The following is a 17,532-nucleotide window of genomic DNA, read 5'->3' on the forward strand; positions in this document are numbered from 1 at the left end:
AATCACACGTTCAGGTTCGCCCAGCGATTCCTGCACAAATTATGGGTTAAATTTTTTAATTAGCACTATTGACAGTCAAATTGTTTTAACGCATGACTGATACAAAGTTCTCTTTATCAATATGAAAATGAAAGATCGAGATTAACTCAAATAATGAGCCATGATATTTTATATTTTATAATTGAGAACATCTTGAGGGTAAATACTATTTAAATATTTTTTCTGAAAATTTATAGCCGATATTTATATTCACTTACTATTGGGTCTTCATGTTTAGTCTCTCAAAAGTATATAAAATGCGGTTAATTTTACCGTGGCTCAAGCTATTATTGCGAAAATTGACGAATTTACTAATTGAAAGTGATTTTATATTTATTCATGAAGGGGTAATTTTAAATTATAGCACTGATAATATTTATTGATTATTTAAGTTTAGGAAGGCAGAATATTTAGTTTGACAGTATTTTTTTTTTATTTTAGTTATTCGAAGGTTAAGATGTTATAGCTAATTTTTATCTCTTGATAACTTTAATATTACTACATTATTTATACGTTTATAAGCATGCAAGATTTTCTTTTTCTATGATCTTCTTTAATCCTTTTCAATTTCTTGAATTTAATTTAATGTATTTTTCATATTTTTGTGTTATTATGATATTTGCACAAGATTCCAGAAATAGACAAAAAAGAAATTGCAAAAATTATAACTCCGTATGCGAGTTCCCGTTAAATGTTTTCTTTTCATAGTTTCGATTAAATAACAATCCAATGTTTATTGTAATCTCTTTTTTCGATGCGAATTTGACACGACATAGCTAGTTGATCGAATAATGGACTAAAACTACTCTAGGGTATATTTAAGGGATTATTTTAGACCTAACTCAAAGATAAAGGACCATTTTTATAATATTCTCCGAGTCCTTATCATTATGGTAATTTTTTACTTTTTTTTTATCAGGTCTTTTGTTCGTCCTGTTTATCTCCGAGTCCTGTTTATGGGAATTTGTCTTGTTATAATCGTACTTTCCTAATTTTCTCCGTTTGTTAAAGTAGTTTATGTTCAACTTTTAGAAGAGATTGGGTTCCAGTAGACGATAAGGGAGCTTTGGTATGATTTAAAGAAATGATTTCCCTATAAGTGGGTTCGTTGAAACTTTGATTAGCTTCACCAGACATCACATCTCACATCATTCTTGCTTTTCCAAATAACCTCCTCTTTTCCTATTCATTAACCAACTTAAAAATATATATTTCCTTTTCAATATGGGGTAAATTATTGTTTGATTACTCTGTTTTTGTTAGAAAATTGATTAGGTATAAAGATGGGAAAAGTCATTCTACAAGTGGAGATTGAGAAGAACAATCCCTCCTATCTTGACTTTACTATTGTCAGCATTCCAGTTTTCCTAATCAAACGCTAATAGAAAATTCAAACACCAATTTCATCTCTCTTTTTCCAAAAGAAAAATTGTTTTCTCTCTCTCTCTATCTATCTTGTTGTCAAATCTGCAGGAACAGCATCTTATGGGAATGTTTTTAAACATTCCCCATCTTCTCTCTGTAAAAATTCAGTGTTAGATTCTTTCGATGAAGGAGGTGTTTGGGAGTCCAGGGAAGGTGAGTGGGCTAATATTGAGGATGGGTCAATGTTTATTTGCTTCTGCTTCTATTGCAGTTATGGCCTCTGCTTCTGGTTTCTCCAGCTCCACTGCCTTTTGGTATTTCACTCTCTTCTTCTTGATCTTTTCTTTTTAATTATATCTTTTAATAATCTGGGCAAACGGTTTATATGTCAAATAGAGTATATGTGCTGTATATATGGAATACAAGTTCAAAAGAAAGCTTGTCTTACTAGTATCAGACTCATGTTTAGATATCTGAGCTAGGAGACATTATTTCTGTAGCACATTAGCTCTTCTATGTAATTCTGCTTGTTCATTCTCAGTCAGTAAAAAAGAACCTACTTTTATAGCCACAGTTCTTTTATTTAATTTCCTCTTTTGGTTGTTGAAAGTAAAGTTTTATCCTCCAGTACTTGTCCTCTCTAGAATTTGTAGTGCATAAGAATTCTACAAGTTTGCAGATAAGGTAGTAAATCACTAGAAAAAAGGACAGTGAAGCTTTAGTTTTGCTTTCCAAATCTTGGAAAAACACATGTTCTTCCCAGTTTTGGCAACTCTGATTGAATCTGGGATTGAGCAAATATGCTGTCATACTTCATGATAATATTTGCCTGTAGATCAATTTGGCCTTCTTAAATATGTATTTCCATCCGCTGGACCATATTTTGGCAATTAACTTATGCTTGGTTAATAAGTTAATTCTGCTTCCTTCTTTCTAATTCGTATTCCATTTAAAGGAAAGGAGTGGATACTTGCTATCTTGTTCTTAGAGACAAACATAGTGACCCAACATTAAGTAGTTTCCTTTGAAGTATCAGTGTTGAGTCCACTATCTTTTTAGTATTGCTTTTATTACCTTCTCCTAAGTCGAGGGTCTACCGGAAACAACCTCTGCCTTCTTGAAGGTAGGGGTAAGGTATGCGTACACAATACGCTCCCCAGACCCCACTTGTGGAATTACACTGGGTCTGTTGTTGTTGTTGTTGTTGTTGTTGTTGTTGTTTTATTACCTTCCTATTGTTTCTCTCTACTTTGCACTAACTGTAGGTTCTGCTAAAACAAGGAGTTGATTCTCCAGCTCAAGACTGCTTTCTTTAGACTATAAAATGAAGCTTACCTTCAGAATTCTTGCTAACTTAAATGCATTGTTCTTCCTTTCGTAATACTATTCCTTGTAGTGTTCAATGACTCAATTATGGCTCATGCTCTAAATGCCTGATTTTCTTGGTTCAGTTATTTAATAGCATCAATGGGGTTGCAAGTATTGTGGAGCTTTGCTCTTGCCTGCTTGGATATCCATGCTTTAAGATTGAAGAGAGATCTGCGGAATCATGTCTTTGTGAGCTTGTTCGTGGTTGGTGATTGGGTAATCTTCTCCATTTTGTCTTCTTTGTCATGCATCAATGCTTACCTGTGAAGAGTTACTAATCCAACAAAAACATGATCAAATTAGACTACATTATTTGCTTCTCAAATGCATATTTTCAAGCATTCTCACTTAGGTAAGAAGGTTCTCCCTCACCCCCAAAAAGAATTTAAAAGAGTTTACCAGGATAGAATTTACAGGTCCTAACTCCGTCAAAACTTAGAACCCCTTTCTAAGTTAAGAAAATGGAAGAAACAGAGATTGGCTATTTATTTAGCTATGTTAACTTCAAGATCACTACTGTCGTTTTCCAAAGTCTAGAAACGTTCCAGGGTAACAGATAGCAAACTAACTAGTGAGGGGCTGCACCATGTGTCATTTACAAAGAGTTTAATTTCTCTTTAAAAAGAAATATGCTATTCTGCTACTACATACTGAAAAGTAGCTATTTTACTTTCCGCCACATCCTAACTCATAGGACAGCACAGAAAATAAAAGGGTTAAGATTTACATGAAATACATTTTGTTGGGTAGCTAAATTTTGCAGCTTCTAATCTTTAAAATTTTACATGATACAAGTTGAGTGGAAAGATATCTAGAGTCTGCATATGGGACGAGAAAGACCAAGAGTCCAAGAGTATGCTTATTTATGTATTTCATATGTAATTTATAGAATGAGAAAGACCTAGTATATGTTTATTTAAAGGATTATTAGGTTCTGCTAAGATCATGTTATGTCCATTTCCATCAAGCATGCCGAAGCCAAGTGATCCATGTATTTCGCACTATCTTCTTTACTTGATATGGAACTGCATCAAGTGGTTTATATGACGACCACTTTCCATTGCACAACCTACAGATATTCTTTTGTTCTGAAGGTGTCTTATACCATGAATTTGTATGTAACTCAGTAATAAGATGCTAATGTTGATATGCACTTTTGGATGTTCTGACGTGCTTTGTGCACGAGTACATCCCTCCGCCCATACCAAAAAAAAGAAGATAAAGAAGAATAAAAAGCCATACATCAGGGTTTATGTTTGCTACCCCAAAGTCAAACGTTTTCAGGATGAGCTTGAGTTAGTACTGCCTACTCTGTCCCGAATGTAGAAGCTAGGAAGATTGGAAGTATTTTCAGGAAGCGATTGTCACACGATTGCGATATTTACACATGGTAGTTCGAATGCGTTTTATGTTTTGAAGTTAATATTCAACTAGGCATGCATGCTTAATATTAGAATGAATTGGAAAATAGGTGAAACTTTGAGATTATACTGGAGATAAAAGTATAATACATGATATTAGTATGGGGTCGGTGTATCCAAATATTCCATTCATTCAAGGAAAACTAGACCTCAAGCCAAAGATAGGCACCCTGACCTGTGCCAAATTTTGCTCATACACTCTTTTATTGTCCATATAGCGAGTGCCGAGTGCCATGGTTACCCTTTAGAAAAAGCTAATATAGTGTTGACTTGCTAATTAAGTATGTGCTCAAGTTTGTGGTGCAGCTCTAGTTTTATAATTTTAATCTTGTAAACAATGACTCTCCACGTAATATTTTAACTAATTCGTAACTATAACTGCTATTTTTATGACTAGTTCAGTAAATGTAGCGCCCCAACTGCTGAAAGTTCCCAAAACAAAGAGAAACGAAATCATGGCAAACAATGCAGAAAATTAACTTCTTTTCAAAGATTTCATTGTTTCTCTGGTGAATTGATCCTCCAATGTCTCACCTGCCTGTCGCTGAGTAATGTTGTAAAAATTAATTTCTGCTTAATAGTCAGGCTGTGAGCAGGCAAAATTCTCGTTGTCTTTCTCCTTTTGTGTAAGGTGACACTATCAAATTGTTCCTTTTTTATGTGTGTCAGTTCAAGACTGATTTAGCATTCATATTGTAGTTAATGGCAAAGCCATGTTTACTGAAGGGGGTTCAATTGAATTCCCTTCGAGGAAAATTGTACTTTTGAATCTCCTTGATGAAATTTCTGATTGTGGTCGTGTCATAATGTAGGTGACAGCCACTCTATCCCTCGCGGCTGCCTGCTCATCAGCTGGCGTGGTGGTTTTGTTTGTGAAAGATACAAATATCTGCAAAGTTGAGAATAAACTATCCTGCGACTTGTTTCAAATTTCAGTGGCTTTGTCTTTTCTCTCATGGTTCCTTCTTGCTATCTCTTCCTGCGTCATGTTTTTGCTTGCAGCCTCTGACTAAAGGATATTATTTTTCTATTCATGTTGTGAATATTTCAGAAATTATGTACAGGAAATAGTTAAAATGTCCTCTCACTGGCTTTCTTCTAAAGTCATGTTATGACACTCAGTATATTCGGAAATGAAACGTTCATCATTTTTTGTTGCAATTACGGTGTAATGTTTGAAATTTGATTTCTGGCATCTTTTAATCAACTCCTTTCTTGTCCTTTCATCTTTCTATATAGGGTGGAATTTTATCTAGAATAGCTGGTGCAGATACTAGATCAGCTTGGAGCTGATTTGCATTAATATTACAATTCTGCAGTCTGATTGTGAGAGAGAGATATATTAACTTTTGGTGTTTCTTGGGTTATCAAATAAAATTATGAGTTGACTTGGTTGGTAGGCTTGCTACAAAACCACTTCACCTGATTAGGTACCATCCCCTTATCAATAGGTCCTGTCTCATAACATTTGCTTTCCATCTTTAAACTGGCAGTTAGTTTCTGGTAGTCAAAGCATTGGCTTATAAGTATCAAAAACAGTCAATGTATGCCAGATACTCCTCATTTACCCTTTCCACTGACCTGACACCTAACTAGCCTGGTCTTAAGTACGAAACCAACCAAGAAAAGTTGAATGTTTTTATAAGAAAAATTAAAATATGGTGGATGTCTACTGTTCTTCATTATCTTCATAATTCACACAACTCTAATACTTATGGAGTTATGATTGTAACTCCGTGATTTTCCTCTCAAATATTCAATGACATATTTTTTCACTTTTCATGCCTATATAAAGGCCTTGTAATAGATAAGAAAATATACACAATTGAAAAAGAAAATCTCTTCCTTTTCTCTATCTCAATTTTTTGTTCATGTTTTACTAAATTATTTTTATTTCATAACACGTTATTAGCACGAACTGCCTATTTCATCTTTTTCATAAATTCAATATGGTAGGTACTCGTTAACATCTAAGGCTTCAGCCTTCTCATAACCTTTTGTCTATTAGGTAATTTTATTTTAATCTTTCTTCATAATGGTAGGAGTTTATCCATTTGTACAGGTCAAATTTTATATTCCTTACTCCTTAGAAGTCAGATTTAATTCTGTCACTTTGTTATTTTCAATGGTGTGCATATTTACGTATTTTTGGGTGTTGTATTCGGTTTAATATGATGAACTACATTTGAATATCTAAAATGTATTTATAACCACTTCCAGCGTTTTGATTATCGTCAATTTTTGGTAGTTGAATACTACACTAGTATAGAAACTTGATTAATTTGGAAATGATATGTTATCATTCATTATGATTGATATTATGATTGATATAAATCAGATAATTTTAATAGATGAATTTGTTGGAGTTATCATCATTTTAAATTATACAATTAAACTATTATATATTTCTTCAAGACCTGAATATTTCTTTAAGAAACGTAAGACTAGTTATCACTTTCCATTGAAATGTTAAAGTAATAGTTTCACTTTCTAGATACTCAAGAGTGTTCAAAACAAAATTTTATGTTTTCAAGAGTAAAATAGTTTTGTGAGATAAATTTTATATTACTTTTGCTATCATTACTGATATTGTGAAGTATTTTTTAAATTTTGCTTCTACCCAAATTTAAATTGCTAATGTTTATTATTTAATAACTTCTATTTCTCTAGATAATTTCACTAGATGCTATAAATAATTGATAAAGCTTTACGCAGATTTGAGGTTTATATATTTATTTAGGAAGGCAAATTTGATTTGCTAAGTTGCAAATTAGTTGTATACAACTTTCTTGGCATGTGATTAAAATTAAGGCTTGAGAGTGAATCTCAATATTGTTTAGCCTATTATGCCTTGATTGAGAGTAAAGAGGTAAATTCAAGTCCACTGCATTGTGAGAATAAAATATCGGGTGTGTGAGTTCCGATGCACCATGATAATAAGAGTTGAGCTCGAGTTCCAACTCATTATGGCCTAAGATGTCTTATATGGGTAAAACATTTGGTTTGAGTCCTAATGCACCATATTGATAATAATAATAATAATAACTAAAGAAAAATAATGTATTTTTCATAAAAAGCATGAAACTTGCCCCACTTGATTTGCTCCTTGAATCCCTTGATTTCTGGAGCAAATAAAATGTGATAAATATATGGGCTCAGTCACCTGTCATGTAGACCTTTTATTATTATTATATGATTTTAATAGATGCATTTATTCTATGGTCACATGTGCATTTGTTCAACTTGTAGTTTGAGTTTTGCAAAGTTACTTGCTCAAATTATTAGTGCAAAGTTTCAAAATATAAATTATGATGATTTATCTTGATAATACTGGTTTAAATCCAAGTTTATTTGGCAAAAATTGTTTACCTCCAATTATAGCTAAACCATTGATTATGAGAACAAAACTCCTAAAACGAAATTTGGTATGAGATATATTATTTAATATACAGCAGCACTTGTACGCATCTAGCCAAGTTATGAACAGTTCTCCCTATCACAATCGGTTCAGGGTCAGGAACCAAATAATTTCTATCTATAAATATGGATGTGCTATATGATTTAATTATGCCACCACAATGCATAAAAATGAGTTTCCAAAGAAGGTTGGTAAATGTGTTAGTGATCCCAACATTAGGGGGAGAAAATGGACAGCTGAGAAATTGATACGTGAAATGAATTATTATGAATACATATAGATCCTCGTACAATAGAATATGAACTTGAAGTTCAAGTGATAATTCATTTGCAAATTATTGCCAGACGCATTTGCTGACCCAAAGCTAAATGTTATATTTCAGCTCCTAATGCTCCAAATAGAATAACGTCCCCGGTGGACAGATTTTATGACACATATAAAGCATAATAGACTAATCGGTTCCAGAGATAAAACTCCTTGAAAAAGGAGAGTAGCAAATGTTCAAGATGGTCATAATAAGGAGGCAAGAGTTCTAGAAGAGCACCACGACATAACACTTCATAAGACCTTATGGGAGAGGCCCGGGTACCTGAAAATAATGAGATAAAGAGATCTCAATAAGTTATGTCTTTATTGGGTAATAATTGAACTGATATAAAATGATCGTCGACGATGTTGTTAATATAATATAGTGCTCAATATTATTAATATTGACGAGGATCTTGAACTCAAATCTGTCATGGAATATAGACAGATAAATAATTGGCCAGCAATCAAGATTGATTTTACCTAAAATATGTGAAGTTGGACGAATAGTCCTAACATCTGAAAGTATAAAGCCAGTGGTGGTATAAATGTATTCTTGTGCGAAAAAGGTCAAGTCGATAGACATAAAGACGACTTGTGACACAAGAAGATTTATAAATATTCTGGCATTGATTATATAGAGACACGTTCTCCTGTGGTGGATGTAGTTATTTCAGGTTTTAATTTGGTAATACATAAAAAAACTTGATATGCGTATAATGAAAATCATTGAAGGATTTAAATTGTTTTGAAGTATATTAAGGTCTCCAAGAAATTTATTAAATAAAGCTTCAAAAATTCGTATACTGATTGAAACAATCAGGGCGCATGTGGTATAATCGCCTGAGTGAGGACCTGTTGAAAGAATGGTACAAGAATAATTCAATTTGTCTTTGTGTCTTTATAAAAATATCTGGATCTGAATTTGTTATAATCGTCGTGTATGTTGATGATTAAGATATCATTGGAACTCATGGGGAGCTTCCTAAAGCAGTAGACTGTTTAAAAAAGAATTTGAAATGAAAGATCTTGGAATGATAAAATTTTGTCTTGGTCTACAAATTGAGTATATGAAAGATATAATTTTTGTCCATCAATCATCATACACTGAAAAGATTTTAAAGCAATTCTACATGGATAAAGCACATCCATTGAGTATTCCCAATGGTTGTGAGATCACTCGATATAAATAAAGATCAATTCCGACCTCATGAAAATAATGAAAAGTTTCTTGGTCCTGAAGTACTATATCTTAGTGCAATTGGTGCACTAATGTATCTTGCTAACACTACGGGGCCTGGCATAACTTTTTCAGTTAATTTCTTAGCAAGATATAGCTCTGCTTCTACAAGGAGACATTGAAATGGAATCAAATACATATTGCGGTATCTAAAAGGGATTACCGATATGGGCTTATTTGATGGCAATGATTGAAATCTCGATCTTGTTAGTTATGCCGATACCAAGTATTTATCTAACCCACTCAAGGCTCGATCTCAAACAGGTTATGTGTTTATATGTGGAGGCACTGCCATATCTTGGTGATCGACTAAGCAATCAATCGTGACTACTTCATCTAATCATGCTGAGATAATTGCTATTCATGAAGCAAGTCAAGAATGTGTATGGTTGAGGTCTATAATACATCTTATTCGAGACAAATGTGGTTTGAAGTGTGACAAACTACCCATAATTTTGTATGAAGACAATGCAACATGCATAACCCAATTGAAGGGAGGATTCATAAAAGGAGATAGGACAAAACACATTTCACCAAAGTTATTTTTCACATATGATCTTCAAAAGAATGGTGATATCAATATGCAACAAATTCGTTCAAGTGATAATATGACTATGTGTTCACCAAATCTCTACCGACGTCACCCTTCAAGAAATTAGTGTACAAGATTGGGATGCGAAGGTTCAAGGATGTGAATTGATGCTCTCATCAGGGGGAGTTAATACGCGTTGTACTCTTTTTCTCTTACAAGGATTTGTCCCACTGGATTTTTCTTGCAAGGTTTTAAACGAGGCAACCAAAAAGCGTATTTCTAAACATGTGTACTCTTTTTCCTTCACTAGGATTTTTTTCCCATAGGGTTTTTTCCTAATAAGGTTTTAACGAGGCATATTATCTATGGACATCCAAGGGGGAGTGTTATAAGAAAAATTAAAATATGGTGGATGTCTACTCTTCTCCATTATCTTTGTAACTCACACTACTCTAATACTTATGGAGTTACGATTGTAACTCCATGATCTTTCTATATGATCTCCCTCTCAAATGGTTAATGACATATTCAATGACATATTTTTTCACTTTTCATGCATATATAAAGGCCTTGTAATAAATAAAAAAATATACAAAATTGAAGAAGAAATCTCTTACTTCTCTCTATCTCAATTTCTTGTTCATGTTTTACTAAATTGCTTTTCATGTTTTACTAAATTATTTTTATTTCATAAGAAATGTAACAAATTTTTAAGGTTTAAGTATAAGTTTTAACCTAATTTTAATTGCATAAAGACAATGAATTCTGGTTGGACTCAACTTTCTCGAGCTCCTTAAAGTTGTAACAAGATTTGGGATCCTAGGTCCCGTTTGGGTATAAAAAAAGATTCCCTTTTTCTATTTTTTTATTTTTTTTTCGAAATTAATGTTTGGCCATGAAATTTTTGATTTTCACTTGAAGATGAATTTCAGATTTTTTTGAAAATTTTAAAAACTCCAAAAGGCTATTTTTCAAAATTTTCACTTCAGATCACTCACAAAAAATTAAAAACAACCCCAAATTATATTCATGTCCAAACGCAACTCTAATTTTCAAATATTATTTTCACTCGATTTTTTTCCGGAAATTTTACAATTTTTATGTCCAAACGCCCAATTAGTATATCTGATTCACAATTCCATCAGTACGTAAATTGATTGCCTTTTTGGTCAACAAGCTTCAATATTGTTAACAAATTGCTAGTTTTTAAACCTAATCTCCTTTTCAATCTCTGAAAAATTTGCTCACATACAACATGGTATTGGTAGGGTCAAGTTATTTTGTCGTTTGCCCAAAGCATTATAATTCTTTATAAAGGCTTTTCTATCACTTTACAGGAAAACTTGGTTATTGAAACAAGGTTCGCTTCAAGAAAAGGTCCACAATAGCTAATTAAAAAAACAAGAATTAACCTAAATAACTACACATCAAATCGTTTAAATTAAAAATAGTCGACAAATATATAATATATATGTATAACCGTATATAATTATTGTATAATTTATGCATATCAGCTAGAAAAAGTAAACAGACTGACACCTATTTGTGTAAAATTCTTTTATTAGTGGTATTTAGTCTCTAATGACTTCAATATCTGGATCAGAGTATTATGGTTTAAGATTAATACAGACAACCATTATCTTCAAAAGAAAAAGGAAAAGAGGTCCAATCACGAAAAGTTCATATTTAATGAATCTTTGGAGTATCAATAGACGAAAGAGTACGAGCAAAGAGCAACCACATGACAAAAACTAATGTTTCTTAGTTGATGGAAATAAGTCCCACCAATATCTTGGGTCCCCATTGTTGTAGATTCTAAAATTGAAAGGGTATTATTTTTCAGTTTTTTTCTTTTGCAGTAGGTAAAACATCATGTATGAGCTGTCAATCACATGAACACTAGAGATAAAATACATACATGAGTCTGTTCAACCAAGTAGACTGTTTACCATACAGATGCAATCATTCATCATTTAGTAAACCATTGCCTTCCTGAATACCCCATTTTAAGCTACAGAGAAACTAAACAGACAAATTGGCGCTACTAATTTGTACATGGTTAATCCAACGAATTAAACACAACCTCTAGTAGAGTTCTTTATTTGTATATACACCGAAAATTACACAAGAAACAGACCTTCCAACATCTCATACCTTTCACAACAGCAACCCTTCAGCACATCACCTTACATCACTCAACATTCCCCTACTTTTACAATTGAAGAGGAGGAAATAGAAAACCAAATAAAGGAAAAGGACAAATACATTTTGAACAAACTGAACATATAACTTACTGCTTTCTAGCACTAGAAATTACTCTCACATCACTATTTCCGGTTTCAGGATGCTAGATTTGATCTCCTTGTGGGGTAAGACTACTCCACCATTGCTGTAAATTTCATCACAAACGTGGACATCTTCACCGAGAATGGTCATGTTCTCGACACGAGCCCATTGTCCAACAGTTGAGTGCCAACCAATAATGCTACTTGAGATGCATGCGTGTTTCTTAACACGGACTCCACGCATCACAGTGCAACGTGAGAGTCTGACCCCAGACTCAATCACGCAACCAGGGCCTATCGCAACATCTGGTCCAATCAAGCATCCTTCTCCTATTGTTGCAGTTTCATCCACTAAGACATTTCCAACAATGTGAGAACCTGATGCCAGTTTCGGTGAAGATTTCTTCTTTAAAGAATCTAGGTAGAGTCTAAGGCCAGTGATGTAGTCCCTTGGCTGTCCAATGTCCATCCAAAACCCAGGTAGGACCATCGCATATAGCTTTTTCTCCGCTGCAATTTTTGGGAAAATCTCTTTCTCGATAGATGTTGGTCTTAATTGAATTCTGTCAAGAATGGAAGGGTCCAGCAGGTAAATTCCAGCGTTGATCTTGTTGCCAACAAATAACTTAGGCTTTTCCACAAATCTCTCAACTTGGCCAGTGGATTCTTCCGTGACAACAACACCATATTTCGAAGGCTCATCCACCTGTATCAACCAGTGAAATTTACCTTTTATACTCGACATCGCCCTCATAAATCTAGGAAGGGCCACACTATGTTAAATTCAAACAGAAATGTAACTGAGAACTTACCTTAGTCACCATTAAAGAAGCCTCACCTCCATGGGATTTGTGGAATTCAATCATCTCCTTGAAAGGATAGTCACTGATAACATCACTGTTAAGAACAAAAAACGGCTCACCAGAATCATCTACCAGCTTGTCTCTAGCCAAAGCAAGGGGACCTGCAGTCCCAAGTGGTTCAGTTTCTTGAGAACATGTGATCTTTATCCCAAGTTTTGTCTCAAATTCTTTCAAGAAGTTCAGCATCACCTGCATCAAAAGGAGTTTGTATATTCTATTAGTTGCTCATTAAAGATTTAGCCTTACTTAGATCTCTAAATGGAAAGATGCTGACCTCGGGCTGGTAGTTAATAGCCAAGACCACTTCAGTCACTCCAACAGCCTTGAGAGCCTCGATCTGACATACAAAATGTTAAGTAAAATTGGTGTTTTGATATAATAGCAAAAATAGAAAGAAAAAGAGAACATACAGAAAGTGCAAGGCACAATTAAACTCCTATTGAGATTTCCCATTCTCTTTTACAGATCATGACCTGGCAGAGGCAGGGTGATTAAGCCCTAGATATTCCAGAGCTTAGGACATTTGAAACTTTGTATGAGGGAAGAAAGGATTGGAGTCATATAGACAAATATAGTTTGAATTTATCGGGTGGAAAATAAGATATTCCGAATTCTTTTATATGATAAAGTACAGACTGGAATAGTGAAATGGCGTTTCAAAATCCACACAACCAATTAAAAGGATGAAAAACAAGATTAGCAATCCGATTAAAATGCATATTTCTTTGAGTAGGTGTGCAGTTAGAGTGATCTTTATGACAGAATCTACCATATGACTGAAAATACGCAATGCTAACTAAGAGTTCTCATAAAGGTTACCTGATGCAAAATCATGGGCTTGTTGGCAAATTCAACCAGTGGCTTTGGGACACTAAGAGTCAATGGCCTCAGCCGAGTACCAAACCCTCCGACAAGAATAAGTGCCTTCATCCTGATTTTTCGACGCTCCTGCTAAGAATCAGGCAGAATTTCAGCACAGTTGATCAGAAGACGTAAGAGAAGAAAACATATACTGCTTTTAAAAATGGGCTCTCTCCTCTCCAAATTTATCCAGCCAAAAGGAAGATACGTGCATAACTATGGAACCTTGTATTTACAACCGTACTGAAGAAGCAATGATGAAAGCTCACTATCACGTTCACCTATATGTTCAGTCGGTTGTCCATGACAGGTAGCGAATAAAGATTGTCATTCATATAGTGTTCAACTTGAAGTAAAGGGATTACCAGTCCATGAAAGCAGATTAAAAAAGAGACTACCAAAAGTTGCAGGAACGATTGTAGCAAACTGCCAAATTTATACGTGAATCTTGAGATTAACTGAAGTCATAAAGTGGTTCAGGAAAGCCAGTCCAAGCTATTTTGCTGGAAAGAAAACAAAATCCCAGCTACATCCCAGGCTGGATCATTTAATAGGGGTGGAAATTCCATTCAATTTTTCATTTCTTTTGGTAAATAGTGTGGTATCAGTAGTTTGGATAAGGGCGGTTTAAACAGAGTTACATAAACGAATGCTTCTTGGTTTTCTCCGTAATTTTGCAGTCACAGTACATTAAAAGAGATTGAAAATGCAACTTCTCTCTATCTCCTTAAAAAAAAGGACAGGAAAGTTAGACTTTTCTCACACTTTTAGGCATGGTTACAGGTTAAAATAACAAAGGAAAAGTTGAAACATAACGCGTTGTCATTCACATTTTATACATGTTAGTTTCCTTCTATGTCACTTTATCTCTTCAATTATCTTACAGAAATAAGGAATTCAAATTTATCCTAGCTTTGCGGTGAAGCTTAAAAGAGACATTTCCCTGTCACATATTCTTTTGCTGATCCTTGAGCAGCATCTAGGCTTTTAACAAGTCAAAATATGTAACAGGTAAAAAAAAGGTTACAGGACCAAAAGAAAATCGCAGTAGCTTTATTTCAGCTGCATACAAGGGCGGATGTAGAGGATTACTTATGGGAACTCAGTAGCTTTGACTCAAACTCAGCATATGTATTAAAAAGTTCACTAAATAAGAACAAATAATTGATTTTGACTCGAACACAAAGTTCAAATCCTGGATGTGCTTCTGGCTGCATAGGTAAGCAGAGACATTTGGAAACGGAAAGGAAACTAGAACAAGTAGCCAAAAACCTCATTCCAGCTGTATTCCTAAAGAAAGAAACAAAGATTTAACCCGGAAACTCGGGCGTAAAAGCAAATTCATAGCTGCAGAAGATGACACTGAATTCCTAGAGGTGTCTAAACGACAAAATGGATTACATAAACACCCTAGCTTCTAGCACTAGTTAAATAGAACTTAAAATACGAAATCCTACGCAAAATTGTAACTCAAAAGCACCGTAAGAAAGGGGAAAAAAGCAAAGACGACAGCATCAATCAGATCCAGAGCACATTATGTACATAATTCTACACATAGCCTAAACTTAAGTCATCGATTAGGCATACAAATTCTCCCAAATAAACAAAATTGAACACAGAAATAAAAATGAACAGCGAAATTGCGAGCGCATTATCAAATTTTACATAAGGAAAAAATAAAAAGGGATCCAAACAAAGATAACGAAGAAAACACAGAAAAATGGAATCAAGATCCCTGTGAAGACGAAAAACAATGAGGAAATTAAGAAAGAGAGCGCGAAATTCACCTTTTGAATCAGAGATCTAAGGAAGGTGAAAAGAGTGAGTAGAAGAACGAGTTTGACTCAAGTTAAGGAGAATTCGTGGTTTGACCGTAGGTAGCGAGTGTCGTCAGGGTGTTTTCAAAGGGGTGGTTGGGTTAGATTTAGAAGAGCGTTGGCAAAAACACAAAGCAATTCTTAACAGAAGGATTATCCCCAAATATATATACACACACAAGGTTTCCATATTGACGGATTTCCAAACAAGGTTTACCTTTTTTACCGGTTCAAGCAATCGGTTCACGTCCGATTGGGTATATTGCTGAGTTGGCATTATGGGGAATTGGGATTGGGTAGCTTCTAATCACACCATAATCATGAATCTTACGTACACTTCCCTTTGTTGCCCAAACAGCCAATCCATAATTATAATATTCTCTTTATCCCAGTTTAGCTGATAGTCTAGGAATGACAAACGGGTGGGTCGGGTCGAAAACAGGTAATAAAAAAATGGATAAATTATTCGATCCGACTCATATTTTATACGGATAAAAAACAGGTTAACCGACGGATATGATCATTTTTGTGTGAATTCTTTGTCTCTCAAACTTGAGGAACTCCCAATTTAAGGCTTTACAAATCTAAAAGTTAAATTTATTAGTTATTCATTTTCTAAATGGATAATATATAGTTTTATCTATATTTGACCCATTTTTAAAAAATTCATTATCCAACCCATTTTTAATGAATAATTTGAGTAGATAACTGCTTTATTTTAACCAATTTGCCACCACTAGCTGATACCCTCTTCGGTACTTATATTACTACTATTTTATTTTTAGTATGGCACCCGTAGTAGTAATATTCTTTTATTTTTAATCTGTTTCAAGAATAATGACATCTTCTTATATTTAGAAAAAAATTTAATTTTAAATTTATTCTTAATAAGATAATATATAATCACACAAATATATTTTGACTTATTTTAGATCATAAATTTAAAATTATTTTTTTCTGTTTAAACTATATCTCTAATCAAACATCATCAGACAAATTAGGATAAAGAAAGTACCAGTAGATACCTTTAATTTTACCTATTCACAGTATAAATTCTTTTTCTGATATATATTACATTTAGTGGTTTATGAAAATAAAAATGCATTACATAATTTTAACCTTGTACAAGAAACGGTGCCGATGCAATCTTGTGTACTTCTAACAGCCAGTAGTGCTTAGCTTTCTTCGCTCCTGATTAGCGAAGTGCGAGATCTAAATCTGAGCAGTAATTATAATTGATACTTCTATGAAAGGTCAGAACACACAGTTTAAGGGAATATAATACTTATAGATCATCAATATTCAATATTCAATCATATATGTGGGAAAACTTGGCTTTGAGATTCTATCTCAACAACCCAACATCAGTATGGTAGGTGTAATATAACTTAAACGCATTAATTTTCCAAGAGATACTTTTAAGAAGAATCAATAAATAAATAATTACAATAAGATATGGATATTCCATCTTTCTTTTGAATTAAAAAGTTTCTACAAGTTGGTGATATGGATTGTCATTGAGTAAATAGACGCCATGAACTACGGATTCATGAGATTTTACCAAAAAATAACAACACATTAGGCGTTCATTTAATTAATTTTTACCTTTCTACAGTCATACCCCTTAATTCTAAGCTCTAACTTGTACTGTTTTCTTCAGATTTGGTTCACTTTATACTCCATATTTAATCTTCTTCTTTTTCACTCCTTTTTTTTTTTTTGGGGGGGGGGGGGGGAGAATATAGGTTTCCACAAATAGTTGTCCTCTCCAAAATCTGGCTGTGTCATGATCAATGCTTTATAATCTCCAGTATTTTAGTATTACATTATCAACTTTTGAATTTCTTAAGTTGAGTTGTAAACTGATGTATCACAAACCTCTCTCACAAAGATTGGCTTTTCCCTTCTTCAATTTTTTTTTTTTGGCATTCCTACTATGAGTAGACTTTTGATTTCTTTTCCCCAAAGTTAGTTTGACTAGTGCATGCTAAGATAAGCTTTAGTATAAAAAGAATTT

General features: G+C 33.7%; 2 protein-coding genes across 4 annotated transcripts; one reads left to right on the forward strand and one right to left on the reverse strand.

The window, feature by feature from the left end:
• Positions 1–1,047: 1,047 nt before the first annotated feature.
• LOC107771894 (CASP-like protein 5B1) lies at positions 1,048–5,354 on the forward strand. Its single transcript, XM_016591357.2, has 3 exons — positions 1,048–1,718; positions 2,856–2,988; positions 5,006–5,354. The coding sequence occupies exons 1-3, from the start codon at positions 1,588–1,590 to the stop codon at positions 5,204–5,206; spliced, it is 465 nt and encodes a 154-aa protein (XP_016446843.1). The 5' UTR covers positions 1,048–1,587; the 3' UTR covers positions 5,207–5,354.
• Positions 5,355–11,761: 6,407 nt separating this feature from the next.
• LOC107771893 (mannose-1-phosphate guanylyltransferase 1) lies at positions 11,762–15,807 on the reverse strand. Of its 3 annotated transcripts, none has more exons than XM_075252221.1 (5): positions 15,733–15,807; positions 13,657–13,788; positions 13,112–13,174; positions 12,787–13,026; positions 11,762–12,680 (listed from the first exon to the last, which is right to left on the reverse strand). In XM_075252221.1, exons 1-5 carry the CDS (start codon positions 15,790–15,792, stop codon positions 12,009–12,011), a joined length of 1,167 nt encoding a protein of 388 aa, XP_075108322.1. In that variant the 5' UTR covers positions 15,793–15,807; the 3' UTR covers positions 11,762–12,008. The 3 variants fall into 3 exon arrangements, with proteins under 3 accessions (XP_075108322.1, XP_016446841.1, XP_016446842.1); XM_016591355.2 differs by lacking the exon at positions 15,733–15,807 and adding an exon at positions 15,486–15,700 and having other exon boundaries at positions 13,657–13,785; XM_016591356.2 differs by lacking the exon at positions 15,733–15,807 and adding an exon at positions 15,486–15,665.
• Between the last annotated feature and the right edge of the window lie 1,725 nt (positions 15,808–17,532).

Source organism: Nicotiana tabacum, chromosome 4 (genome assembly GCF_000715075.1).
Source record: "Nicotiana tabacum cultivar K326 chromosome 4, ASM71507v2, whole genome shotgun sequence".
Taxonomy (NCBI): Eukaryota; Viridiplantae; Streptophyta; class Magnoliopsida; order Solanales; family Solanaceae; genus Nicotiana; species Nicotiana tabacum.